The sequence below is a fragment of the Myodes glareolus genome, chromosome 14, assembly GCF_982192425.1.
Source record: "Myodes glareolus chromosome 14, mMyoGla1.1, whole genome shotgun sequence".
Lineage (NCBI taxonomy): Eukaryota > Metazoa > Chordata > Mammalia > Rodentia > Cricetidae > Myodes > Myodes glareolus.
In genome coordinates, this window is record NC_142039.1 from 27,833,013 (window position 1) to 27,860,529 (window position 27,517).

Here is a 27,517-nt window from a genome sequence, read left to right on the forward strand (position 1 = left end):
GTAATTCTAGACAGAAAAGAATAGAGTACAGCATGACTTCTTAGTAGCAGAAATGTCTCAGGTCTGCTCTGCTTGCTACAGTTAAGCAAGTGCTCTCATTTAAGAGAGGCTTCCTGACTCAGTTTTAGCTGCAAGGTTTTTTGAAGAGGTCCTGCCATGAAATACTTAAATGTGCTTGATGAAAAGATGAACACATGATTTTTGGTATTCAGTTGTAGCAGGAATAAAGTCATGTTGCTTTAAAATGCTGGCTTTATGGGTCATCCTGACAATGCAAACTCTGACTTTTTCAGGCAGGTGATTGGTCCAACTATGGAGAATTTGAATGCAGTGTGTGAGCACAGTGCTGCAGCTTGCTTGTTGGCATGGACATTAAAATTCAATATAGTTGTGGCAATAAATGTGACTATAGCCGGTACATCATCCATGAGCCTGGAATCTCAGAAAAGACTCATGTGGTCAGAAAAAGAGACATATACAGTAAAGTAAGATTCAAAGACAAAGAAAACCTCTAAATGGTTTACAGTGTGTTAAAAATATATGCAGGCTTTTAAAATAAGGTTAAAGTCCTTAAAACAAAAAGTAAAAAAGAGTGTAGCTGGGTGTGGTGGCATACACCTTTAATCACAGCAATTGGGAGGCAGAGGCAGACAGATCTCTGTGAGTTCAAGGTATGGTGGCACACACCTTTAAACTCAGCACTAGGGAGGCAGAGACAGCAGATCTCTGTGAGTTCAAGGACAGCCTGGTCTACAGCATGAGTTCCAGGACAAAATACATAGAAATCCTGTCTCAAAAGCCAAAAATTAAAAATAAACAAAATAGAGTTTAAAATAAAGCCATGTAAAGATGGAAAACACACAGAGAATCTGGATACTGTATGTTGTTATGCTCTCTTTGAATTGTTTGAATGCTGAGGAAGGAACAACAGCTGTTAAAAGATATTTGCTTATAAATGTTCTGAATTAATCCAAGATAGGGATTTTGAAAATATCTTGAGTTCAAAATTGAAGTCAGAATGTATGTTACTTTATAGAAGACATTTTGCTTTTGTTTCCACAGGAAATGAGAGGCTTTGGATTCATTCTGAGTTAAGAAAAATCAGCTTTGGTCAAGAAAGACCACCTGAGAAATCTCCACTAGGAACAGATGGAGCACATGTCTGAGTTCTGTATCCAGAGCAGATTTAAGACTGTTGCCTGAGATGATCAAGAATCACAGGATATTCCAGTAAGGACTTTTTCATAATTCTAAATTTTCTTTAGGTCTCCATAAAATTATCAGCACACCCAAACAGCAGGAAGTAGCCTGGAATACTACACCACATTCCCAAAAAATGGACTATGTGGTGTGAGAGAATTCTGTATTCTTTCAATTATGTTTTAAATAAATGCTAATGGACCAGTAGCCAGGCAAGAAGTATAGGCAGGACAACCAGACAGGAAGTAGAGGCAGGGCAGTGAGAACAGGAGAATTCTGGGAAGAAAGAAGCTCCTTTCCTAGTCCTATGAAGAAAGTGAAGATGAAGGATGTGACCTGCCCCACTGACAAAGGTACTGATCCATGTGGCTAACATAGATAAGAATAAGGGGTTAATAGAAGTTATAAGAGCTAATATGAAGCCTGAGTTAACAGGCCAGTGTATTACCAATGGAGACCTCTGTGTGGTTTTCTTTGGGACGTACCAGCTGTGGGAACTGGGCAGGACAGAAACCCCAACAGAGCAAGCCCTCATGTTACAGCCATGAAATAAGCCTCTTATACACTGGAAATATTTGTCACTCAAATTGGTTTTTATAAAACACTGATTGGCCAGTATCCAGGCAGGGTAATCAAACTAAAGGAGATGGGAAGGAGAAGGATGGAGTCAGGAGTCACCAGGAGGTGCAAAGGGGAGCAGGAGTTGAATGCACCATGCTAATAAAGGTACTGTAACATGGCAGAGAGTAAAGAAGGATAGTGGGTTAACTTCAAAATGTAAGGACTACAACCGTAAATAAAAATCACTCGTCATTAATATCCCTTAATCTCAATGGACTCAATTTACCTATAAAAAGACACAGGCTAAGACAATGGATACAAAAACAGGATCCAGCCTTTTGCTGTATACAAGAAACAACCTCAACCTCAAAGACAGACAATACATCAGAGTATAGGGTTTGGGCAAGATTTTCCAAAAAATGGACCTAAGAAAAAACCTGGTGTAGCTACCCTAATATCTAACAAAATAGACTTCAAAGTAAAATCAATCAAAAGAGATGGAGAAGGATACTTTATCCTCATAACAAGAACAGTCCACCAAGATGAAGTCTCAATACTGAACATCGATGCTCCAAATACTAGGTCACCTTATGTAAAAGAAACAATACTAAAGCTTAAACACAATTCAAACCCCACACACTAATATAGGAAACTTCAACACACTACTGGCCCAATGGACAGGTCAACCAGACAGAAATCTAAGAGACAAATAAGAGAGCTAACACATATCATGACTCAAATGGATTTAACAGACATCTAATGAACATTCTACCGAAACACAAAAGAATATACCTTATTCTCAGCATCTTATGGAACCTCCTTTAAAACTGATTACATACTCAGTAATAAAGCAAACCTCCACAGATACAAAATATTTGGAGTAATCCCCTGGGTCTTATCAGACTACCATGGCTTAAAATTAGAATTCAACAGAAATACGAACTTCAGAATGCAGAAAAACATATCAAAATAAAATAGTACACTATTGAATCACATCTGGGTAAAGGAAGAAATAAAGAAGGGAATTAAAGACTTCCTTGAATCCAATGAAAATGAAGGCACAACATATCCAAACCTATGGGACACCATGAAAGAAGTGCTATGAGGAAAGTTCTTAGCACTAACAGCCCACATAAAGAAAATGAAGTAAGCTCACATCAGTGACTTAACAGCACACCCGAAAGCTCTGGAACAAAACGATGTGGACTCATCCAGGAGGAACAGAAGATGAGAAATAATCAAATTAAGGGCTGAAATCAACAAAATAGAAACAAAGAAAACAAGACAAAAAATCAAGGAAACAAAGAGCTGGTTCTTTGAGAAAATCAACAAGCTAGACAAAAACTCATTCAAACTAATCAAAAAGGAGAGAGAGAGAGAGAGAGAGAGAGAGAGAGAGAGAGAGAGAGAGAGAGAGAGAGAACATCCAAATTAACAAAATCAGAAATGAAAGGGGGACATAACAACAGACACTGAACAATTCAGAGAATCATTGGGTCTTGCTACAAAAACCTGTACTCCACAAAATAGAAAAATGAAAAAGAAATGGACAGATTTCTGGATAGATACCACCTACCAAAACTAAATTAAGATCACATGGAAAATTTAAATAGACCTATAACCTGCAAGGAAATAGAAACTGTCATCAAAAGACTCCCAACCAATTTCTTAAAAAAAACAAGGGCCTGATGGTTTTAGTGCAGAATTCTTCCATAACTTCCAAGAACTAATAGCTATACTCTTGAAAATGTTCCACATAATAGAAACAGGAGGAACATTGCCACACTCTTTTTATGAGGCCACAGTTATCCAGATACCAAAACCAAACAAAGACTAAACCAAGAAAGAGAATTACAGACCAGTCTCATTCATGAACATGTATGCAAAAATACTCAATAAACTACTGGCAAACCAAATCCAAGAACACATCAAAAAAATCATCCCAGAAATGCAGGGATGGTTCAACATACAATAATATACCAACGTAATCCACCAGATATAGATTCAAGGCAATCATCATCAAAATCCCAACACAATTCTTCACAGACCTTGAAAGAACAATAATCAACTTCATATGGAAAAACAAAAACCCAGGACAGCAAAAAATCCAGAACCATAAAGGAACTTCCAGAGGCATCACCATTCCTGACCTCAAGCTCTATTACAGAGCTACAGTAATGAAAACAGCTTGGTATTGGCATAAAAGCAGAAACATTGACCAAGGAAATTGAATAAAAGACCTGGATATTATTCCACACACCCATGAACACCTGATTTTTGACAAAGAAACTAAAATTATACAATGGAAAAAGGAAAACATCTTCAACAAATGGTGCTGGCATAACTGAATGTCAACCTGTAGAAGAATGAAAATAGATCCATCTCGGGTTCCATGCACAAAACTCAAGTCCAAATGGATTAAAAACTAGAAGACAAATAGGACCACACTGAACCTGATAAAAGAGAAAGTGGGAAGTAGCCTTCATTGCATGAGCACAGGAGACCACTTCCTAAATATAACCCCAGTAGCACAGACGTTGAGAGCAACAATAAATGAATGGGATCTCCTGAAACTGAGAAGCTTCTGTAAAGAAAAAAAACATAGTCAATAAGATTGAAAAACAGACAGCCTACTGAATGGGAAAAGATCTTTACTATCCCCATATCAGATAGAGAACTGATCTCCAAAATATATGAAGAACTAAAGAAATTAGACATAAAAATTCTAAGTAACCCAACTAAAAAACGCTGTACTGAACTAAACATAGTATTCTCTACCAAAGAACCTCAAATGGACAAAAGAGACACTTAAGGAAATGCCCAAAATTCTTAACCATCAGGGAAATACAAATAAAAACAACTCTGAGATGTCATCTTATACCAGTCAGAATGAGTAAGGTCAAAAACACCAATGATAGATTATTCTGTATAGGATGTGAACTGAGGGGAACACTCATCCATTGCTGGTGGGAATATAAACTTGTACAACCACTTTGGAAATCAGGATGGCAGTTTCTCAGAAAGTTGGGAATCAACCAACCTCAGGACTGAAAAATACCACCCACCCTTGGACATATACCCAAGAGATGTTCAATCATACTACAAAGACATTTGTTTAACTATGTTCATAGCAGCATTATTTGTAGTATCCAGAACCTGGAAAGAAACTAGATGTCCCTCAACAAAAAATGGAAAAGAAAATGTGACACATTTACACATTGGAGAAGTATTCAGCCGGGAAAAAAAAATGACATATTGAAATTTGCATCCAAATGTATGGGACTAGAAAAAAAACATCCTGAGTGATGTAACCCAGACCCAGAGAGATGAATATGGCAGTACTCACTCATAAGTGGATACTAGTTGTAAAGTAAGGATATTGAGCCTATAGTTCATGTCTAGAGTAGCCAAGTAACAAGGTGAACCCTAATAAACACATATATAGAACAACCTGGAAAGGGGAAATATACAAGATCACTTACAATATTGGGAGCATAGGGGTGGGCAAGTAGGGAGGGTAGAAGGTGAAGATGAAGGGAGAGGGAAGGGGGAAGGAGAACTTGAGGGAACAAGATGGTGAAGATGGAGGAAGGACAGATGAAAGCAAGGAAAGAGATATTTGGATTGGGGAGCCATTTTGGTGCCAGCCAATAAACCTGGCACTGGAGAAATTCCCTGGAATGCACAGGGATGACCACAGTTAAGACCCAAAGCAACAGAAGAGAGGGTGCCTGAACTGGACATTCCCTGTAGTCAAACTGAAGAATATCTTAAATATCACCACTGAATCTCCATTCAGCAATAGGTGGGAACATAGTCAGAGACCTGCACTGGAGCATTGGACTGAGCTCCCAAAGAGTGGGAGGAGTGAGACTATGAGCAAAGAGGTCAAGACTTCAATGGGCACACCCACTGAAAGAGTTTACCTGAGCTAAAGGGAGCTCACCACTCCAGCCAGACAGGGAAAGAAATACCTAAGGTCTAAACTAGTCCTTCTGAATGGGAGTGACAGTTGTATGGCTGGAGCAGACTGTGGGACACTAGCAGTCATGGAAACTGCCAAGAGGTCTTGTCCCTGGAAGGTAGTGGTCAGAAAGGCATGGCTACAATATGAGACCCCATTTTCAGTTGGCTTTCCACTGCCTCCTCTGCTTCCCAGCAAAGTATTTACCAGAGGCTTAGATTAGTGCCCTTGCAAACCGCTTTGTGAATATATTGACTGTCTGGCTTAATCCTCTTTCAAAGTAACAAAGGAAGAAGAAGCAAATTGTAGTGCTTCACAGACTGTTTTCTTTACACAATGAGGTATTTCCCAAACAAGTAGATGGTGGTCTTGTGTTTCAAGAGTTCCAAGCCTCTGGGCAGAGTGAGCTCAGTACAGGAAGAGCAAGTGGCAGTGATGCCAGCTTCCCCTCCTGCCTCTCAACATGACTGAAGAGCCTACTGAGAACAAGTTGCCTGGATGCTCTGGCAGTGATCTACTGTGCACAAATGATGTCACTACAGTCACACCCATCAGCAGCAACCTCACCATCAACATCACACTCCAGCCCCAACCTACCTTGCCCACGCTCATGGGGCCCTGAGTCTGATACCATGTAATCATATAGATCCACAAGAAACTGATCCATTGAGCATGCTCAATAACCCCGATGTCCTAACATCTCACAACCAGAAACTCCAGGAAATGACACAACTGTATTGCTTAACACTACTTGCTTTCTGAGGGGCAAGAGAGGTACTGAGTGTTTTGAAAATATTCCCCTATTCTTCTAAAAAATATACACTTCCTCTAACTTTACAAATGATCAAATAAATTCTATCCTGTGTTAAGTTATTAAATTTACCTTTTTTCTTCCAGCATGAGGCATGCCCACAAACATGACAAGAGTCCCATGCTTTGATCATCCTTTTTGTGTGCTTTTGGCTAGATTTCAGAATTTAAATAAAAATATTAAAATATTAGTTATGGATCTATAACTGAGTACATTATTCTCCAATATTAGACCTGTTTAAACTATATATAAAAACTCAAAGGATGATGTCAAAAAGCACATGTGCACAAGAATTCCTACACAGAAGCAAAGTCTGCAGAGGCTGATTAAAACTGTGAAAAGTGTTGCATGTCACAGACCCAGAAGCTAATTCCTATTTATTGCGGGCAATCTTTAGCCCCTTTAGAGCCATTCTTTGTCCACCTCTATGTCAGGTCTAACAAAAGCTTGATTCTCCACCAAAGGAGGGGTTGAAAATTTTACCAGATAGACCAGAGTCCAGTAGCTGAGATCCCACCACTTTACTATACCTTACCTTTGTAATGTTTCCAACATTGTACTTGAAAATAATTGCAGAACATTGTAGTTAAAGTAGTTACAGATCATGCCTATTGGCAGATGTTAGACACTAGACGGTGCCATATTCCACGCAGGGGATACACAATGTCCTTTCTGATCACATTGATAATAGGCAGAAATATTATAAATTATAGTCAGAAGCAATGATCAGCATTTTCCTTCCGCTGGCATTGCTGTAGCCCATGACTTCTGGTTCTGGCTCTGGTAAAGTTCTGGGAAAGACAGCATCAATTACTAGAAGGAGAAGCGATGCGTCATAACCACGACTCCTTATTAAAGATCTGCTCCTAAGTCGCACAAGCCATGATTATTAGTTCACCTGTGTCCTTGCCAAATTAAAACTATCTACCTTCTCTCACAGGATCTGCAGATCGGCACCGTTAGAGAAAAGCCTGACATGCAGTGAAGTTAAGACTTGTTTATCCTTTGTGTATTCTAGTTTGAAAAAAATTCTGAGAAGTCGGGATGACTTGACAAGGTAACAAATGGAAATAGCAAATATCTAACGTTTTCTGAGAGTTTTCTAGTGGAAGTGTTAAACGCAAGATATTACCTGTGTAACTACAGCATTCATTGATGAAAGGGTGGTCAACTGCAAGTCACGGGTCTCTGTTAACAGATACGGTAATCATCTCAAATAAAAGGGCTGGAACTGTGTTTGCTGACACCATCCCCAAAGCCCTATAGATGACTGGTCTCTACTTTCCCATGCTTCCCTGAGTTAGCTTGGGTTCCCACACAGCCTTCCATCCACATCAAATTCACTAGATGCCAGGGCAAATATGTTAGCCACTTATCCTGAGTTCTAATGGGTTTTACAAACTAATTCCCTAGTAATACTACATAATAGGGTTAGCAGAAAGGTTATGCTGATCATGTGGAATACTGTGAGGGAGGATGTGAAAGAGGAGGGAAGGTCAACACCTAGAGGTGAGGTTCTCTGGGCCTACCCAACACATACTGGTCCTTGGTATAAGTGAAACACCACAGGAAAGCTACACAGAAACAGGTTTAAGATCTTGTCTTATTATCTTGAGTAGCAAGAGACATTGAGACCTTATTTTTATTTTACGGGTACCAGCTAATAATATAAATTATACCTCCTTCTACCCATTCTTAAAATATACATCAACATGAATTAATATACCATAACACCCTGTATAAAAAATACAGAAGTTTTGTCAGTATGAAATAAAAATTTTAATAAAATAAACTGGTAAAACTTAGAACACACTAAAGATGAAGAAAACTAAAATTTTCAATGCTATTCCATTGAACAGTTAGTTATCAAGTAAGTAGTTCTTTCAATTTTTTGTTATTTAATCAAACACCTTTTTTGAATGTGTCTGACTATGGAATAAATTATGTGTTTGTATATATGTATATTATAATAAGTATAATATCCCATAAACATCGTATTTTCTTATCTTTTTGTTTCATCTAATAGCTAGGAGTTTGATGTTTCGTTCGGTGCCCATGGTGGAGACTGACAAAATGAAGTTGGTACAGACCAAAGTCATTCTCAGCTACATTGCCACCAAATGTGCCCTCCATGGGAAGGACAAGAAGGAGAGAGGTATGTACGAAATATTTAGTCTGGGAAATAGTTACGTCATGACTTGAGTGAAGAGAACCATGGCAAAGGACTCGTGACACAATGCCTGGGTGTTTGGACATGCATACACTGACTTCAGTTAAGAAGAATGCTATGGAATTGAGGGAAGAATAGGAGGGGTTGTGGGTGTCCTGTAGAATAGGAGATGGTGGAGTCCGGTATCCCTTTGATTAATCTTCAGATGAAACATTCTATCCAATAGCTTTGGATAGATGGACCCAAACGGCAGTAAAGAGAAGGATCCAAATAACTTATCTTCCAGTTCTGAAAATTACAGTCATGACCCTAGCTTACCATGTGAATCTACATGCAGTCAGGCTGATTGTGGCTCACAGAGTCTGGTACAGAAATACCAGGGTTGCATAAAGCTTTTTTGGGGAAGGCTGTTCAGAGCTGTCAAGACTGATCATGTGGTCTCCTCTTTTTTGTGATAGACCACGCCATTCAAATTGAATATTTTGTGGAACTGTAGGTGTTTTCTCAGAAAGTTAAACATGGAGTCTCCAATAACCCAGCAATTACATTGCTAGATAAATATGCAAGAGAAATAAAAATACATTCCTTGGTTATTCATAGATGTGTTAGTTATAATGTTCAATAAATAGAAAATGAGCCAGACATTAACAGAAGAATGGAGGAAGAGATCAACCTTGCTTGCCAGCCCTTTAGGGCATTCAAATGGGAATGTGACTGGAGGTGGTGGCATTTGCCTTTATCTTAGCACTCAGTGACAAAAGGAGGAGAATTCTGTGAGTTTAAGTCCAGTATGTCTACATAGTACATATGCAGGCCAGACAGAGCTACATAAAGAGATCCTGTCTCAATAAAAATTGTAAAAGGATTGCTAACCTGCAAGTAAAAATCTATTATTACTGCCTCTACAGCTCCGTCAGAGGGGAACCTAATTTACCACAGTCTTTTATGGTTTTTGACTGTAAAATCTGAGGCAGGAGGGTTCTGGCCGAATATCTGTCTGTTTTCGCCATTGACATGTATACTGAAGATATGATGGGTTTGGATTACTCAGTTCTCCATCAACCTTACATTCCCCAAATGAGAAAGAGGCTAGCCTTGCCAAGGCCAAGGACAAAGCTAGGAACCATTATTTGCCTGCTTATGAGAAGGTGAGTGCAAGTGGTTTGACCTTTAGAGCATTCAGAAGTCATTGGAGCAGCTAACACTGCTGCACCAAAAGTGTGTCATGCAAGTGTTAAGTATTAAACACTTATTTCTCACTGTTTACAATCAAGACATCGCAGATTGGAGTCTGACCAAACTTACTCATTGGTTCATCTATGCCTGCTTTCTGTCTGGATCTTCATTGGCAGGTGGGACTGCTATATCTCCGGTGTACCCTTTAGGGAGCAGAAATGCCATCCATGAACACTTAGGGTGTAGGATCTATTCCCCCTCTAGAGTCCTTCTTACAAACAGCATCATGCTGAGGGCTGGGGTACTTACCTTCTTGATTTGGGGAACACAGAGATCCTCAGTCACAACAGAGGCAACAGGAAAAGATTTGGGTGCCTTGGATCACCTCCGACTCTCTCTCTTGGCCCTTGAAATCTGACAGATTAGGATTCATCCCGTGAAGAAATGTTTTCTATTCATTAGAGCTTGTTCCTTATACTGTGAAAATAGAAATTCCCTTGAAGATCATTAAAACATATAAATTACAGTATCAGTTAGTTCTTTTACCAAGCAGTCATTCACATTTCTGTATGTACAGATAATCTGATATTTATTTGATGACATTATTTTTAATTGGTAGTACTATAACATTTTTCTTATTTTTCATTGGTCTGGGAGAATTGTCTGTATTCTGTCAATCATGTTTTAAATAAATGCTGATTGGCCAGGCAGGAGGTGTAGGTGGGAAAACCAGACAGAAAGTAGAAATGATGCAAGGAGAGCAGGAGAATTCTGGAGAGGAGGAAGTTGATTCCTCCCACTACTGTCCAGACCACCGAAGTAGCAGGATGTGAGCTGCCCAACTGGAAAAGGTACAGAGCCTCATGGCTAAAATAGATCAGAAAAATGGGTTAATCAAGATGTAAGAGTTAGCTAATAAGTAGACTGACTTAATGGGCCAATCAACTTTATAACTTATAGAGATCTCAGTGTGATTTTTCTCAGGGACTAAACAGCTGGGGGTACCGGGCAGGACAGAAAAACACAAAGAAACAAGCTTTCCCTTCATGTTACAATTTTCAATTCATATATATATATGAATATATATATATATATATATATATATATATATATATATATATATTCCAGATTAGTGTTCTACAAAATAGAAAAAAAGGGACATTGCCAAACTTTTTTTTATGGAGGCCACGATTACTCTGATACCCAAACCACACAGAGATTCAACCAATAAAAAAAAATACAGACCAATCTCACTCATGAACATGGATGCAAAATTACTCAATCAAACTTGGATATTTCATGGTGGGTTATCCTGAAAAAAAGTGAGTTTCCCTTGTTTTCTGTTCGACTTTCCATGTTTGACATTTATTGATTGATTCTTTTTGACCATATTCAATTTTGTTTTAAATCGGGGTGTTATTTCTATTCTTTCACTGATTGAGATTTTTCTTTTCATCCAATCTCATTTCTTTGTCATTCTTCACTGTGCTCTGGTTTTTTTCCCCAAACTTTCTGGTTTGTAGGACACAGTGAAGAATTCCTGACTGTGTTGAAGACTCACCAGCCGTGTGTCACCTCCCTGCCAATGTCAGGTGAGAAGTATTTGTATTAACAAGAATTTCATCTTCTCTTCTAACTATGCTGAAAGTAAATATTTTCATGTTTGTAGAATAGGATTGTTTATAATAAAACATTCTCTTGTTCTATGTTGTCCCCAGCAGTGGCATTTCATTTTTTCAGGGGTGACTATGTTTTCTTGATTTTGGACTATGCTTGCTCTTTTGTCAATTTTTGTATGTAGATTGATTCCTGTGTTCCCCTGAAGGTATCTTGATCATGAAGAATGATCATTTTAATGTGTCACTAAGAATTGAAGGAGCAAGTACTCTACTTAAGGATATTTTAATATTCATAGTAATTGCCCCTGTCAGATACTCATCTCTTTTTAAGATGTCTTTTCTTGATTAGAGAGTAAGGGCTTTACATGAATAGTTTGTTTTATACAAAGATTTGAAAATAATAATTGCCTCAGTTTTATGTGCTAATGGAATATATGTGGATCCTTACAGGCAATTCTTTAGATTGTATGATCTGTCAGTGAATTGTCCCAGGAAAATACAGGGCATTGTCAACCTATTTGTTCTTTCACATTGTGTTACCTAGTTTTATATTTCAACATTAAAGTTTTCCACAGATTCTTGTATCTTTCCTTGTTATATGAGTCCCCATCATTAATAGGGAGAGGAAAAAGATGGGAGGTACAGAGAGATGGTGATGCTAGGAGAAATTCTCCATCCAGGCACAAGGATTCTAGCAATGAAGGCCACACAGTGGGAGTCTGAAGCATTTTCATTCCTGTCAGACAAAGCATGTCTCCATGGAAATGCAGGTTTCTGAGGGAAAGGAAGATCCTGTACAAACATGAAGCTAGTTCATTTAGTATGAGACCTGTGCTACATTACAGAAGATGTTGCCTGAAATCCAGGCTGCTTGAAGGGACCATTTTTAATCTGGTCGAGGTCTATGAAACATATACAGTCAAGGTGTGACTGTGTGACAGCAATGAGTCTGCCTTGACTCCTGGGCCGCATGGGTAGCGTGGGGACAGGGAGCAACCAGCTCTGCTAAGCCCATGTTTATTGTCTAGCATTCTGTTGTGATAGAAGTTTATGAAAATGATCTTAAGAGAGAGTGAGCAAGTCTGTCTGACTTAGTTTTGGAGGGACAAGAGCCCATAGGGGTGAGTCAGAGTCATGGAAGCTAGCTGGAGCCCTGAAGGTAAATGCAGAAAACTCGAGATGTCACCAACTCAAACTCAAGCAAGAAGTAGAAGAGGACATGAAGACTATGCTGTTTCTTCTCAAGGACAGTGCCACGGATGGAGTTCTGCTTCCATGGCTCCAACCTAAAAAGTTTCCAAGAAATACCATCTATTTCTCTTGCATGTCCATGTGTTCAAACACCCATTTGTATCAGACCTTTCTTATTCAAAGTAACAAAGGGATTGTTGAATGTCAGATGTGTTCAGGAATTGACACTTTGTTTGGGAATTTGTGAAACACATGGATGTGGGCCTAACTAGAGTACCTGTGCCACTTGGTGACAGAGAACTTCTAATTCAGTGCCACCTAAGCAACAGCTCTATTTGGGAAGGAAATGTCCCACCACCATGGCTTCAGTGTCTCTTGAAAGTGCATATACGCATGTGCACACACACGCATAGACACACACACAAAATACTGATTGTGTTACAGAACCTGGTCAAACCACTGTTAGATATGGCTAGCCATGATTGGTCTGCCCTTTTGGGTGAAATCACAACGAAGCATTATGAAGTATGTTAACAACTACTCTGTTTTAGGCCCTGCCTCCATTGGGTTCCTGTCTTGTATCTCGGAGTAGCTGTTGCTGGGCTACAGAACAAGTCTACAGAATATTGGCTGTGACAGACTAGGAATCTCCAATCTACTGCACTTTGATAGAGTGAGTTCCTTTCCAGTTACTGGTTTTGGTTCCAGGGTTAAGTTTTCTATTTCATGTTTGCATGTATGCTATTAGTTTACATCCTAGGTTTGATTTGTGAAAGTTTTATTTTTTCATTATTACCCAATTTTCTGTTTCAAAATTCATTTATTATTTACTTTTTTCTACTGCGGTTTCAATTTTTTTCAGATGGAATACGTGTTACTGTAAACTAACCATAGCAATTTCATTATAAATTTCCCATCCATTCCTAGCCTGCATTTTGGTCAAACTCTCCTGCTCTATCGCTTCCTCCACTCCATCTCTGTGACTAATACTGTTTCTTTGATAAACGCTCAGCCCAGCTCTTCCTTAAACCCACAGAAGAAGAAAATATCATATTTCTCTTTGTGGACTTTGTTCCTCTTAGATGAGATTTACTCTATGTGTAGCTACTTTCCCAGAGCATTACTGATCAGTGATCCCTGTGTTTGAGTATGGGCTCCTCCCCAGAATCTGAACAGTTGCTGATACACTTGTGTTCAGTGTCTTTATGTCAATTATCCTCTGGATTATTTTTGTACTCCGTGGTCTTAAAGGCATCATTAGGTTGTTTGGGTTATCTCAGATTTCAAGACAGAGAATTCATACCTATAAACCTACAATCTAAAACTATAATCATTTTTTCCCTAGCATTGTGTGTCCTTGAAATTCTCCAAAATGCAGAGAACTTAAATAACCATCATGGCCAGCACCCAGGAAGTTGACATCCGTAAGAAGAATTTTAAATTTTTAACATCTCTGGGGTGTGGTACCTTTGGGGAGGTGATACTTGCCCAACACCTTTCCACGAAAACGCAGGTGGCTATCAAGGTGCTTGAGAAAGAGTACAAAGATATGGAGTACATCAGGTCTGAAGTTGCCATCCATAAGTCCTTGCAACACAGCAACATCATCCAGTTTTTCCATGCTATCAACACGCTGCAGACCAACTATCTGGTCATGGAATACCTTAAAGGAAAAGACCTGGTGATGTTTATCAGGGAGGTGGGCTGTCTAAAAGAGGAGGAGGCTAGGCCCATAATCAATCAGTTGGCATCTGCTGTACACTTTCTGCACCAAAGCCGGATCGCACACTGCGACATCAAGCTAGAGAACATCCTTCTGGGGGAAGGCGGCAAAGTCAAACTTTGTGATTTGGGGCTGGCCAGTCAGCTTGCAGAGGGCCAGATGCTGGAGGAGCTGTGGGGCACCTTCCCATATTTGGCTTCTGAGATCTTGGCCCGAACACCAATATGATGCTATGGCAGGCGACACATGGAGCTTAGGGATTGTCTTCTATGTCCTGGTCACCAGACAATTGCCCTATGTAGCATCGACCCCCAAAGCTATGTACCACCTTATCACCACCACCCTGTGCTTTCTAAAGCCTGTTATTTCACCTTGGCCAAACTGCTCACGGGTTACATTTGGTTCAGGTTTACATCATCTCGGCTTGTCCCTGGGCCATATTCGGGAACACGTAACACCTCCTGTCAAGGAAATCCTTGCCAACGTTGTGGAGACCATGTGTAACAACAGGTACACCTGTGAGCAGGTTGTATCACTGCTAAAAGACCCACAGTTAAACCTAACAGCAACGATTAACATACTAAAATTCAAAGTGAGCTCTGGGGATAGCAGTCTGCAAAATATCATCCCTGCAGTCAATATTAGCGTCCCTATCGCCATGAAGAGGAGCCACAGTGAACCGGCTCTGCTGTCCAGATACAGAAGCAAAGCAGGGCTACACACACACACCTGCCCAGAGGAGCTGCACTATTCAGATAACACAGCCCCAGAAGGAGATGCATTGGCCACTGAAACCATCAAATCCACTACAGGGGACACCACAGTCAACATGATGTCACTGGATAGCCTGGCTGATGAATCTTCCTCTCATGAACCACCTCTGAATGGGAGATGCATGGGGCTGGTGAACATGGCCTTCAGCGAAGAACAATCCACAGAGCCAGAGGTGCCGAGTGACCAGCCCAGGTTGTACCCACAGCCTTTGGAACCAGGCCAATCCGGGGTTGGAAGCTGATGAAGAAGAGAATTTACCGGGCACTGAGAGCACTGTGCTCTGCTGCCTGCCCGCTACACGTGGGCAAACGGAAGTGGCCTAGGAGAATTCCGGCCCTGGTAAGGAGTTCCTGATGCAGGAGGGAGCCAGGACAGAAGCTCAGTTGACTGTGGCCCTGCAACCCAGGGCAATAGGCCTCTGCGTCCATACTCCAGCTACAAGTTCTGAACTGCCAGTCCATTTCTCCTTTAGCTTACTGTTGCCAGATCCAGGGCTGGACAGAACTCCCATCTGCCCACTGAGTCTCCACCTCCCCAGCAATGACTTGGATGCCCACCTCATGCTGATCATCATCTTGGTCGCATCCTCTTCTCCAACTTAATGTGGGACTGACTGTCAGGCAAACCTGCAACAATGCATGTCCATGAATCTGATTGACAGGGACAATGGATACAGAGTTAGAGTTTATGCTTCAATCTGAATTCCTACTCTTTCCCTAGTTCTGATTTTTGTGTTAAGAACTTTTTTTTAAGTAAATTTTATTAAATTATAAAAGTTTCCATTTCCGCCCCTCTTCCCAACACCCTCCCACTCCCCCCACTCCCTCTCCTCCTCCCTCTTCATCCCTTAGGGCAGTCAGGGTTTCCTGCCCTGTGGGAAGTTCCAGTTCCCTCCCCCTCCCTCCAGGTCCAGGAAGGTGAGTGTCCAAACAGACTGGATCCCCAAAATCCAGTATATGCAGAGGAAACAGGTCCCAGTATCATAGTCAATGGCTTTTCAGAAAGACTTCGGGCCAGCCACAGTCAGAGAATCCGGCCAAATTCCGAGAATCTGGTTAGATCACCTCCTCGTTCAGTCCCAGTCCAACTGGCCTTGGTAAACTCTCATTAGATCCGTTCCCTTGTATCAGTGGGTGATAGCATCCCTCGCAGTACTGATTTCGTTTTTCATGTTCTTCCTCCTTCTGCTCCTCATTTGGACCTCGGGGGGCTCAGTCCGATGCTCCAATGTGGGTCTCCGACTGTGTCGCCGTCCTTCGTCAGATGAAGGATCTATGGTGATAAGCAAAATATACATCAGTATGGTTATGGGCCACGGCCGATTCAGGCACCCTCTCCTCTGTCCAGCGAACAATCTGGAGGATCTCTCCTTGGACCTGGGATCCCATATATAATCAAGTCTCCTGTAAACCCTAAAATGAATCCCTTAGTTGAAATATATTCTTCCCTGATCCCATATTCATCCTTCCTCCCTCCCCCCCCCATCCCAGGCCACTGAGCTTTCCCCGTTCCTCCCCTACTCCCTTCTCTCTAACCCTCTCCCCTTCCATCAACCCTCCCACCCCCCCCCATGCACCCGAGGTTACCTGGGACTCTTGTCTATTTCCTACCTCCTGGTGGATAGCTAAATAATCTTCATCAGGTTCATCTTCTTATTTAGCTTCTCTAGGATCACGAATAATAGGCTCAAAGACCTTTAATTATGGTTAGAATCCACTTATGAGTGAATACATACCGTGTTCCTCTTTTTGGGTCTGGCTTACCTCACTCAGTAAAGCGTTTTCTATTTCCATCCATTTGCATGCAGAATTCAAGATGTCATTGTTTTTTACCGCTGAGTAAAACTCTAATGTGTATATGTTCCACACCTTTTTTAACCATTCTTCTATTGAAGGAAACCTAGGCTGTTTCCAGGTTCTGGCTATTACAAATAGTGCTGCTATGAACATAGTTGAACAAATGCTTTTGTAGTATGTTAGGGAATCTTTAGGGTATATTCCCAAGAGTGGAATTGCTGGGTCCTGAGGGAGGTTGACTCCCAGTTTCCTGAGAAATTGCCACACTGATTTCCACAGTGGCTGCACGAGTTTGCATTCCCACCAACAATGGATGAGTGTTCCCCTCACCCCACATCCTCTCCAGCATAGGCTATCGTTGGTGTTTATGACTTTAGCTATTCTGACAGGTTTAAGATGGTATCTCAAAGTGGTTTTGATTTGCATTTCCCTGATCGCTAAGGAGGTTGAGCATGACCTTAAGTGTCTTCTGGCCATTCGAAATTCATCTGTTGTGAATTCTCTGTTAAGTTCAGTACCCCATTTTTTAATTGGGTTAATTAGAGTTTTAGTGCCTAGTTTCTTGAGTTCTTTGTATATTTTGGAGATCAGACCTTTGTCTGATGAGGGGTTGGTGAAGATCTTCTCCCAGTCAGAAGGTAGCCTTTTTGTCCTACTGACAGTGTCCTTTGCTTTACAGAAGTTTCTCAGTTTCAGTAGATCCCATTTATTCATTGTTTCTCTTATTGTCTGTGCTGCTGGGGTCCTACTTAGGAAGAGGCCTCCTGTGCCTATATCTTGTAGACTACTTCCCACTTTCTCTTCTATAAGGTTCAAAGTGGACGGATTAATGTTGATGTCTTTAATCATTTGGACTTGATTTTTGTGCATAGTGATAGATATGGATCTACTTTCATTTTTTTACAGGTTGACATCCAGTTATGCCAGCACCATTTGTTAAAGATGCTTTCCTTCTTCCATTGTATACCTTTAGCTCCCTTGTCGAAAATTAGGTGTTCATAAGTTTGTGGGTTAATATCTGGGTCTTCTATTCGATTCCATAGGTTCAATTCTCTGTTCTTATGCCAATACCAAGCTGTTTTCAATACTGTAGCTCTATAATAGAGTTTGAAGTCAGGGATGGTAATGCCTCCAGAAGTTCTTTTATTGTATAAGATTGTTTTGGCTATCCTGGGTTTTTTGTTTTGCCATATAAACTTGATTATTGTTCTCTCAAGGTCTGTGAAGAAGTTTGATGGGATTTTGATGGGGATTGCATTGAATCTATAGATTGCTTTTGGTAGAATTGCCATTTTTACTATGTTGATTCTCCCAATCCAAGAGCAGGGGAGGTCTTTCCATTTTCTGGTATCCTCCTCAATTTCTTTCTTCAAAGACTTAAAGTTTTTGTCAAATAGCTCTTTCACTTCCTTGGTTAGAGTAACCCCAAGATATTTTGTGCTATTTGTGGCTATCATGAAAGGTGATGCTTCTCTGATTTCCCTCTCTGCTTCTTTATCCTTTCTGTATAGGAGGGCCACTGATTTTTTGGAGTTGATCTTGTATCCTGCCACGTTACTAAAGGTGTTTATCAGCTGTAGGAGTTCTTTGGTAGAGTTTTTGGGGTCACTTATGTAAACTATCATATCGTCAGCAAATAACGAAAGTTTAACTTCATCCTTTCCAATACGAATCCCCTTGATCTCCTTATGTTGTCTTATTGCTATTTCTAGAACTTCAAGCACTATATTGAAGAGGTATGGAGAGAGTGGACAGCCTTGTCGCGTTCCTGATTTTAGTGGAAAGGCTTTGAGTTTCTCTCCATTCAGATTGATGTTAGCTGTCAGCTTGCTGTATATTGCTTTTATTATATTTAGGTATGATCCTTGTATCCCCAGTCTCTCCAACACCTTTATCATAAATGGGTGTTGAATTTTGTCAAATGCTTTTGCAGCATCTAGTGAGATGATCATATGGTTTTTTTCTTTCAGTTTATTTATATGATGGATTACATTGATAGATTTGCTTATATTGAACCAGCCCTGCATCTCTGGAATGAAGCCGACTTGATCATAATGGATAATTTTTCTAATGTGCTCTTGGATTCGGTTTGCCAGTATTTTATTGAGAATATTTGCGTCGATGTTCATGAGTGAGATTGGCCTGTAATTCTCTTTCTTGGTTGTGTCTTTGTGTGTTTTTGGTATTAGGGTAACTGTGGCTTCATAAAAGGAGTTAGGCAATGACTCTTCTGTTTCTATATTGTGGAATACATTAAGGGGTATAGGTATTAGCTCTTCCTGGAAGTTCTGGTAGAATTCTGCATTGAAACCATCTGGTCCTGGGCTTTTTTTGGTAGGGAGATTTTTGATAACAGCTTCTAATTCTTCGCGACTAACAGGTCTATTTAGATTGTTCACCTGTTCTTGGTTAAACTTTGGTATATGGTACTTATTTAAAAATGTCCATTTCTTTTACATTTTCCAACTTTGTGGCATATAAACTTTCATAGTAAGATCTAATGATTCTCTGAATTTCCTCTGTGTCTGTGGTTATGTCCCCCTTTTCATTTCTGATCTTATTAATTTGCATGTTCTCTCTCTGCCATTTGATTAATTTGGATAGGGGTTTGTCAATCTTGTTGATTTTCTCCAAGAACCAGCTTTTTGATTCATTTATTCTTTGGATTGTTTTCTCTGTTTCTATTTTGTTGATTTCAGCCCTCGGTTTGATTATTTCCAGTCTTCTAGACCTCCTGGGTGAATCAGCTTCTTTTTTTTCTAGATCTTTCAAGTGTGTTGTTAAGTCTCCAATGTGTGCTTTCTTTGTTTTCTTTAATTGGGCACTTAGTGCTATGAACTTTCCTCTTAGCACTGCTTTCATAGTGTCCCATAGGTTTGAGTATGTTGTGTCTTTGTTTTCATTAAATTCAAGGAAGAGTTTAATTTCTTTCTTTATTTCTTCCTTGACCCAGGGGTGATTTAGTAGTTGACTGTTCAGTTTCCATGAGTTTGTTGGCTTCCTGGGGGGAGCATTGTTGTTGAATTCTAGTTTTAGTCCATGGTGATCTGACAAGACACAGGTAGTTACTAATATTTTTTTGTATCTGTGGAAGTTTGCTTTGTTACCGAGTATGTGGTCAATTTTCGAGAAGGTTCCATGAGCTGCAGAGAAAAAGGTATATTCTTTCCTATTTGGGTGGAGTGTTCTATAGATGTCTGTTAAGTCCATTTGATTCAATACCTCCAATAGATCTCTCAATTCTCTGTTTGGTTTCTGTCTGATTGACTTGTCCATTGGTGAGAGAGGAGTGTTGAAGTCTCCTACTATTAGTGTGTGTGGTTTGATGACCGCCTTGAGTTCTAGAAGAGTTTCTTTTACATATGTGGGTGCCTTTATATTAGGAGCATAGATATTCAGGATTGAGACTTCCTCCTGATGAATTGTTCCAGTTATGAGTATGAAATGTCCATCTCCATTTCTTCTGATTGATTTTAGTTTGAAGTCGATTTTGTTAGATATTAGAATGGCCACGCCTGCTTGTTTCTTAGGTCCATTTGCTTGGAAAACCTTTTCCCAACCCTTTACTCTGAGTAGGTGTCTGTCTTTGTGGTTGAGGTGTGTTTCTTGTAAACAGCAGAATGTTGGATCCTGTTTTCGTATCCAATCTCTAAGTCTGTGCCTCTTTATAGGTGAATTGAGTCCATTGATATTAAGTGATATTAATGACCAGTGGTTGTTGACTCCGGTCTTTTTTTTTTAGGTAGTAGAGTGTATGTGTTTTTCTTCTTTGATTTGTGCTTGTGAATGGTCGCTAGATGTTCGAGTTATTTTAGGCCGTGTCGGGAATGTTGGATTCCTTCGGTAGTGATTTTCCTTCTAATATTCTCTGTAAGGCTGGATTAGTAGCTACGTATTGTTTAAATTTGTTTTTATCCTGGAATATTTTGTTTTCTCCATTGATAGTGAACAATAGCTTGGCTGGGTATAGTAGTCTGGGTTTGCATCCATGGTCTCTTAGTTTCTGCAGTACCTCTATCCACGACCTTCTGGCTTTCATGGTTTCCATAGAGAAATTCGGTGTAAGCCTGATAGGTTTACCTTTATAAGTTACTTGACCTTTTTCCTTTGCAGCTCTTAAAATTTTTTCTTTAATATGTATGTTTTGTGTTTTGATTATTATATGGCGAGGGGATGTTTTTTTCTGATCCAGTCTATTCGGTGTTCTGTATGCTTCTTGAACCTTCATAGGAATATCGTTCTTTAGGTTGGGAAAGTTTTCTTCTATAATTTTGTTGAATATATTTTCTGGGCCTTTGATCTGCAGTTCTTTTCCTTCTTCAATCCCTATTATTCTTAGATTTGGTTTTTTTATTGTGTCCCAGATTTCCTGAATGTTTTGTGAAGAGAATTTGTTGGATTTGCCGTTTTCTTTGACCAGAGCATTTATTTTCTCTATGGTATCTTCAGAATCTGAGATTCGTTCTTCTATCTCTTGTATTCTATTGGTTATGCTTGATTCTGTAGTCTCCGTTCGTTTACCTAGGTTTTCCATATCCAGCCGGTTCTCCGTTTGTGTTTTCTTCATTGCCTCCATTTCAGTTTTCAATTCTTGCACTGTTTCCTTTACTTGTTTGATTGTTTTTTCTTGGTTTCTCAGGGTCTCATTCACGGATTTACTTATTTCTTCAAACTTTTTGTTATATTTCTCATCAATTTCTATACTCATTTCTTCAAACTTTTTGTTATATTTCTCATCCAATTCTTTAAGGGAGTTATTCATATCCTGTTTAAGGGACTCTATTGCTTTCATAATGGCACTTTTTTCCACTTCTTCTGGGTTAAGGTGTTCAAGCTTTTCTGTTGTAGGGTCCTTGGGATCTGGTGTTTTCATGTTGTTTTTCAGATTGTTGGATGAGGTCTTGCCTTGGCGTCTGCCCATCTCTTACTTCAAATGTTCTCTATTGGAACTTCTGTTACCGGGTCAGGTTCCCTTCTTGGGCAGGGACTTCACTGACAGAATGCCCACCTTTCCTCAGGCAGGCTATTGAAGCACAGGCACTCCCTCTTTCCTGGATGCGCTTACAATGCAGGCTCAGCTTGCAAGGCAGCTGAGCTGGGGAAAATTTTATGGCCCCAGAGGGAAGGGAGAAATATAGGAATTCGTACCTGGATGGGAGCTGGGATGGCAGGCGGGAGGGGGTAGCCAGCACTGCAGGGCGACCTGGGCGTCTATGGGGTCGGGGAACACCCAAGCTCCTCCTCACCGGGACCCTGCCACGGCCCGAAGGAAACTCACCCCACCGATGGTCCTCTGCTAGAAGTCAGGGCCCCTGCTGGATGGGAGCAGGGATGGCAGGCGGGAGGGGGTAGCCAGCACTGCAGGGCGACCTGGGCGTCTATGGGGTCGGGGAACGCCCAAGCTCTTCCTCGCCGGGACCCTGCCACGCCCGAAGCCAGCTCACCCCACAGAAGACCCTCTGCTAGGTTAAGAACTTTTTTAAATTTGGTTACTTGTTATTTGTTCTTTGTTATTTTTTGTATATATCTAAGAAAAATGTTTTTATTAGTATACTTTGCAAGTTCAATTTAAATAGAGAAAGTAGTACATATATGATTTTTTCCCTCTGTTGTTAATGCTTCATGTAAATATCTGGATATTCATTAGTAACTATAAAAGCCAAATGTGGGCAATAAATATTAATACTAGCCAAAAAAAGAGAGGAGCTTCTGGTCCTAGATTGTAGGAGAAACTGTCGGTCAGCCTTCCTAAGCCTTAGCTGTCCTGCCAAAACCAGCCTACCCAAGCCTCAGCTGTCCTGCCAAAACCAGCCCACATGAGCATGCATGGTGGGAACTTCCTCCCTGAACCAATCGAAGGCCTGCTGCTATACCCAGAGAGTGCTGACTAATGGACACGTGACCAGAGATGTCAGTGAAAGAAGAACAACACAGAAGAATTGGTCACCTGAGCCAATGGGACCTTGGGATGGGATATGAGAGGCCTGCCCATACTCTCCATAAAGGAGTTGACTTTTCCTGGTCACCAGACTTCCAGAGTCTATGTGGTTGACTCCATGCCTTCTCGCCCGTCCCACAATTGGTTTTCCTACAGGGTTGCCCCCAACACAGATTGATTTTGGCTCAATTTTCCTTCAAAAATTTCTCCCTCCTCCTTCTGCCCTTCTTCTCTCTATTCTTTTTTTGTGGCTTCTGTTCAAAGGAGGCTCTCAGGAGCTCACCATCTCATCTTGTCCTGGTTCAGAAGAAGGAGCCCAGGCAGCATCAGCCCATCCTGTCCTTCCACCCTGTGAGAAGAGGACATTTAGTTCCAGTCAGCCTCACAGAAAGTCCTATCTCTGAGTATCTTCAGCTCCTTTGCCCTGACTAGTCACGAGGCTATTGTTGAGCCAATCACTGTGTCCTAGGTAGTATGATGTTCTGATTGGCCAGGCCTGAGTCATATAACCATGTAGAAGGAATGGCAGGCTGCTTTTCGTCCTGCCAAGCTCCTGGCTGCCTGGCTAGCTTTGCCCCCAAAATAATTACATGGAAACTGTATTCATTTAAACACTGCCTGGCTCATTATCTGTTTCCTCTTATTGGCTAACTCTTACATATTGATCTAACCATTTCTAATAATCTGTGTAGCACCATGAGTGATGGCTTACTGGGTACGGTCCTAACCTGCGTCTTTCTTGGAGAGAGAGTCATGGCGACTGTCTCACTGCCTTTTTCCTCCCCGCATTCTAGTCTGTCTACTCCGCCTATCAATGCTGTTGTCCTATCAAAGGTCGAGGCAGTTTATTAACCAATGAAAGTAACACATAGAAAGAAGACCCTCCTCTATCATTTCCCCTTTTTTTGTTTAAACAAAAAAGAAGGCTTTTATTTTAAAATAGTAAAATTACATATAGCAAAAACAGTTATAAATCAAGAATTACAGTTACAATATATCTAATTTATCTTTTATCATAACTAAGGAAAATTATAATTATAACTATAAATAACCATTCTTCAATTTCATCAAAGACTCCAGAAGGATATAATATTGCATAAGTAAATAAGAAGTAAGCAACTTTTTTAAAATTAATTTATAAAAGTTTCCATTTTCGCCCCTCCTCCCAAAACCCTCCCACTCTCCCCACTCCCTCTCCAGCCCTAAGAGCAGTCAGGGTTTCCTGCCCTGTGGGAAGTTCAAGTTCTTCCCCCCTCCCTCCAGGTCAAGGAAGGTGAGCATCCAAACAGACTGAATCCCAAAAACCCAGTACATGCAGACAAAACGAGTCCCAGTGCCATTATCAATGACTTCTAAGATAGTCCCTGTACCAGCCACATTCAGAGAATTCGGCCACATTCAGAGAATCCGGTTTGATCACGTACTCACTCAGTCCCAGTCCCAATCCAGCTGGCCTTGGTGAACTCTCATTAGATCAGTCCCCTTGTATCAGTGGCTGAATGCACTCCTCATGGTCCTGCCTTTTTTGTTCATGTTCTCCCTCCTTCTGCTCCTCATTTGCACATTGGGGGCTCAATCCAGTGCTCCAGTGTGGGTCTCTGTTTCAATCTCCATCCATCATTGGGTGAAGGTTCCCTCTGATCTTGCCTTCCTTGCTCACGTTCTCCCTCCTTCTGCTTCTCATTTGGACCTAGGGAGTTAAGTCCAGTTTTCCAATGTGAGTCTCTGTCTCTATCTCCATCCATCGCCAGATGAAGGTTCTATGGTGATATGCAAAATATTCATCAGTATGGTTATGGGCCAAGGTCAGTTCAGGCACCCTCTCCTCTGCTGTCCAGGAAACAATCTGGGGATCTCTCCTTGGACCTGGGAACCCCTCTAGAATCAAGTCTCTTGTAACCCCTAAAATGGCTCCCTTAGTTGAGATATATACTTGCCTGCTCCCATATCCATCCCTCCTCCCTCCCCCATCCCAATCCCCCAAGCTTTCTTCAATCCTCCTCTACTCCCTTCTCTCTAACCCTCTCCCTTTCCATCCACCGCCCCCCCACCCCCCGTGCACCCAAGGTTGCCTGGCACTCTTGTCTACTTCCAATCTCCTGAAGGATAACTACATGATTTTCTTCAGGTTCACCTTCTTATTTGACTTCTCTCGGATCACGAATAATAGGCCCAAAGACCTTTAATTATGGCTAGAATCCACTTATGAGTGAGTACATACCATATTCCTCTTTTTGGGTCTGGGTTACCTCACTCAGTAAAGCGTTTTCTATTTCTATCAATTTGCATGCAAAATTCAAGATGTCATTGTTTTTTACCGCTGAGTAAAACTCTAATGTATATATGTTCCACACCTTCTTTAACCATTCTTCTATTGAGGGGCACCTAGGTTATTTCCAGGTTCTGGTTATTACAAATAGTGCTGCTATGAACATAGTTGAACAAATGCTTTTCTGGTATGATAGGGCATCTCTTGGGTATATTCCCAAGAGTGGAATTGCTGGGTCCTGAGGGAGGTTGACTCCCAGTTTCCTGAGAAATTGCCACACTGATTTCCACAGTGGCTGCACGAGTTTGCATTGCCACCAACAATGGATGAGTGTTCCCCTCTCTCCACATCCTCTCCAACATAGGCTATCATTGGTGTTTTTGACTTTAGCTAATCTGACCGGTGTAAAATGGTATCTCATAGTTGTTTTGATTTGCATTTCCCTAATCGCTAAGGATGTTGAGCATGACCTTAAGTGTCTTTTGGCCATTCGAAGTTCTTCTGTTGAGAATTCTCTGTTCAGATGAGTACCCCATTTTTTTAATTGGGTATATTAGAGTTTTAGTGTCTAGTTTCTTGAGTTCTTTGTATATTTTGGAGATCATACCTTTGTCTTGGTGAAGATCTTCTCCCAGTCAGAAGGTAGCCTTTTTGTCTTACCAACAGTGTCCTTTGCTTTACAGAAGCTTCTCAGTTTCAGGAGGTCCCATTTATTCATTGATTCTCTTATTATCTGTGCTACTGGGGTTCTACCTAGGAAGTGGTCTCCTGTGCCTATATCTTGTAGACTACTTGCCACTTTCTCTTCTATCTGGTTCAAAATGGACAGATTAATGTTGAGGTCTTTAGTCCATTGGGACTTGATTTTTGTGCATGGTGATAGATAAGGATCTACTTTCATTCTTCTACAGGTTGACATCCAGTTATGCCAGCACCATTTGTTAAAGATACTTTCCTTCTTCCATTGCATATCTTTAGCTCCCTTGTCAAAAATCAAGTGTTCATAGGTTTGTGGGTTAATATCTGGGTCTTCTATTCAATTCCAAAGGTCGACTTCTCTGTTCTTATGCCAATACCAAGCTGTTTTCAATATTATAGCTCTGTAATAGAGTTTGAAGTCAGGGATGGTAATGCCTCCAGAAGTTCCTTTATTGTATAAGATTGTTTTGGCTATCCTGGGTTTTTTGTTTTTCCATATAAAGTTGATTATTGTTCTCTCAAGGTCTGTGAAGAAGTTTGATGGGATTTTGATGGGGATTGCATTGAATCTATAGATTGCTTTTGGTAGAATTGCCATTTTTACTATGTTGATCCTCACAATCCACGAGCAGGGGCGTTCTTTCCATTTTCTGGTATCCTCTTCAATTTCTTTCTTCAAAGACTTAAAGTTCTTGTCAAATAGGTCTTTCACTTCCTTGGTCAGAGTTATCCCAAGATATTTTATGCTATTTGTGGCTATTGTGAAAGGTGAAGTTTCTTTGATTTCCCTCCCTGCTTCTTTATCCTTTGTGTATAGGAGGGCAACTGATTTTTTGGAGTTGATCTTGTGCCCTGCCACATTACTAAAGGTGTTTGTCAGCTGCAGGAGTTTTTTGGAAAAGTGTTTGGGGTCGCTTATGTACACTATCATATCATCTGCAAATAACGAGAATTTAACTTCTTCCTTCCAATCCAAATCCCCTTGATCCCCTTATGTTGTCGTATTGTTATTGCTAGAACTTCAAGCACTATATTGAAGAGGTATGGAGAGAGTGGACAGCCTTGTCGTGTTCATGATTTCAATGGAATGGCTTTGAGTTTCTCTCCATTCAGTTTGATGTTAGCTGTCGGCTTGCTGTAAATAGCTTTTATTATATTTAGGTATGATTATTGTATCCCCAATCTCTTCAATACCTTTATCATAAAGGGATGTTGAATTTTGTCAAATGCTTTTTCAGCATCTAATTAAATGATCATATGGTTTTTTTCTTTCATTTTATTTATATGATGAATTACAATGATAGATTTGCGTATGTTGAACCAGCCCTGCATCGCTAGGATGAAGCCTACTTGATCATAATGGATATTTTTCTAATGTGTTCTTGGATTCGGTTTGCCAGTAATTTATTGGGAATTTTCGCGTAGATGTTCATGAGTGAGATTGGCCTGCAATTCTCTTTCTTGGTTGTATCTTTATGTGGTTTTGGTATCAGGGTAACTGAAGCTTCATAAAAATAATTTGGCAATGACTTTTCTGTTTCTATATTGTGAAATACATTAAGGAGTATAGGTATTAGCACTTCTTGGAAGTTCTGTTAGAATTCTGCATTGAAACCATCTGGTCTT

The 27,517-nt window shown here is 40.5% G+C and overlaps 1 protein-coding gene and 1 pseudogene across 1 annotated transcript; both read left to right on the forward strand.

The window, feature by feature from the left end:
• The first annotated feature begins 13,112 nt into the window (after positions 1-13,112).
• On the forward strand, positions 13,113-15,834 carry LOC148119779 (uncharacterized). The gene is made up of 2 exons (XM_087896679.1): positions 13,113-13,365; positions 14,038-15,834. The coding sequence occupies exon 2, from the start codon at positions 14,648-14,650 to the stop codon at positions 15,428-15,430; it is 783 nt and encodes a 260-aa protein (XP_087752805.1). The 5' UTR covers positions 13,113-13,365; positions 14,038-14,647; the 3' UTR covers positions 15,431-15,834.
• On the forward strand, positions 14,089-14,643 carry LOC148119780 (sperm motility kinase pseudogene; annotated as a pseudogene).
• Positions 15,835-27,517: the final 11,683 nt, after the last annotated feature.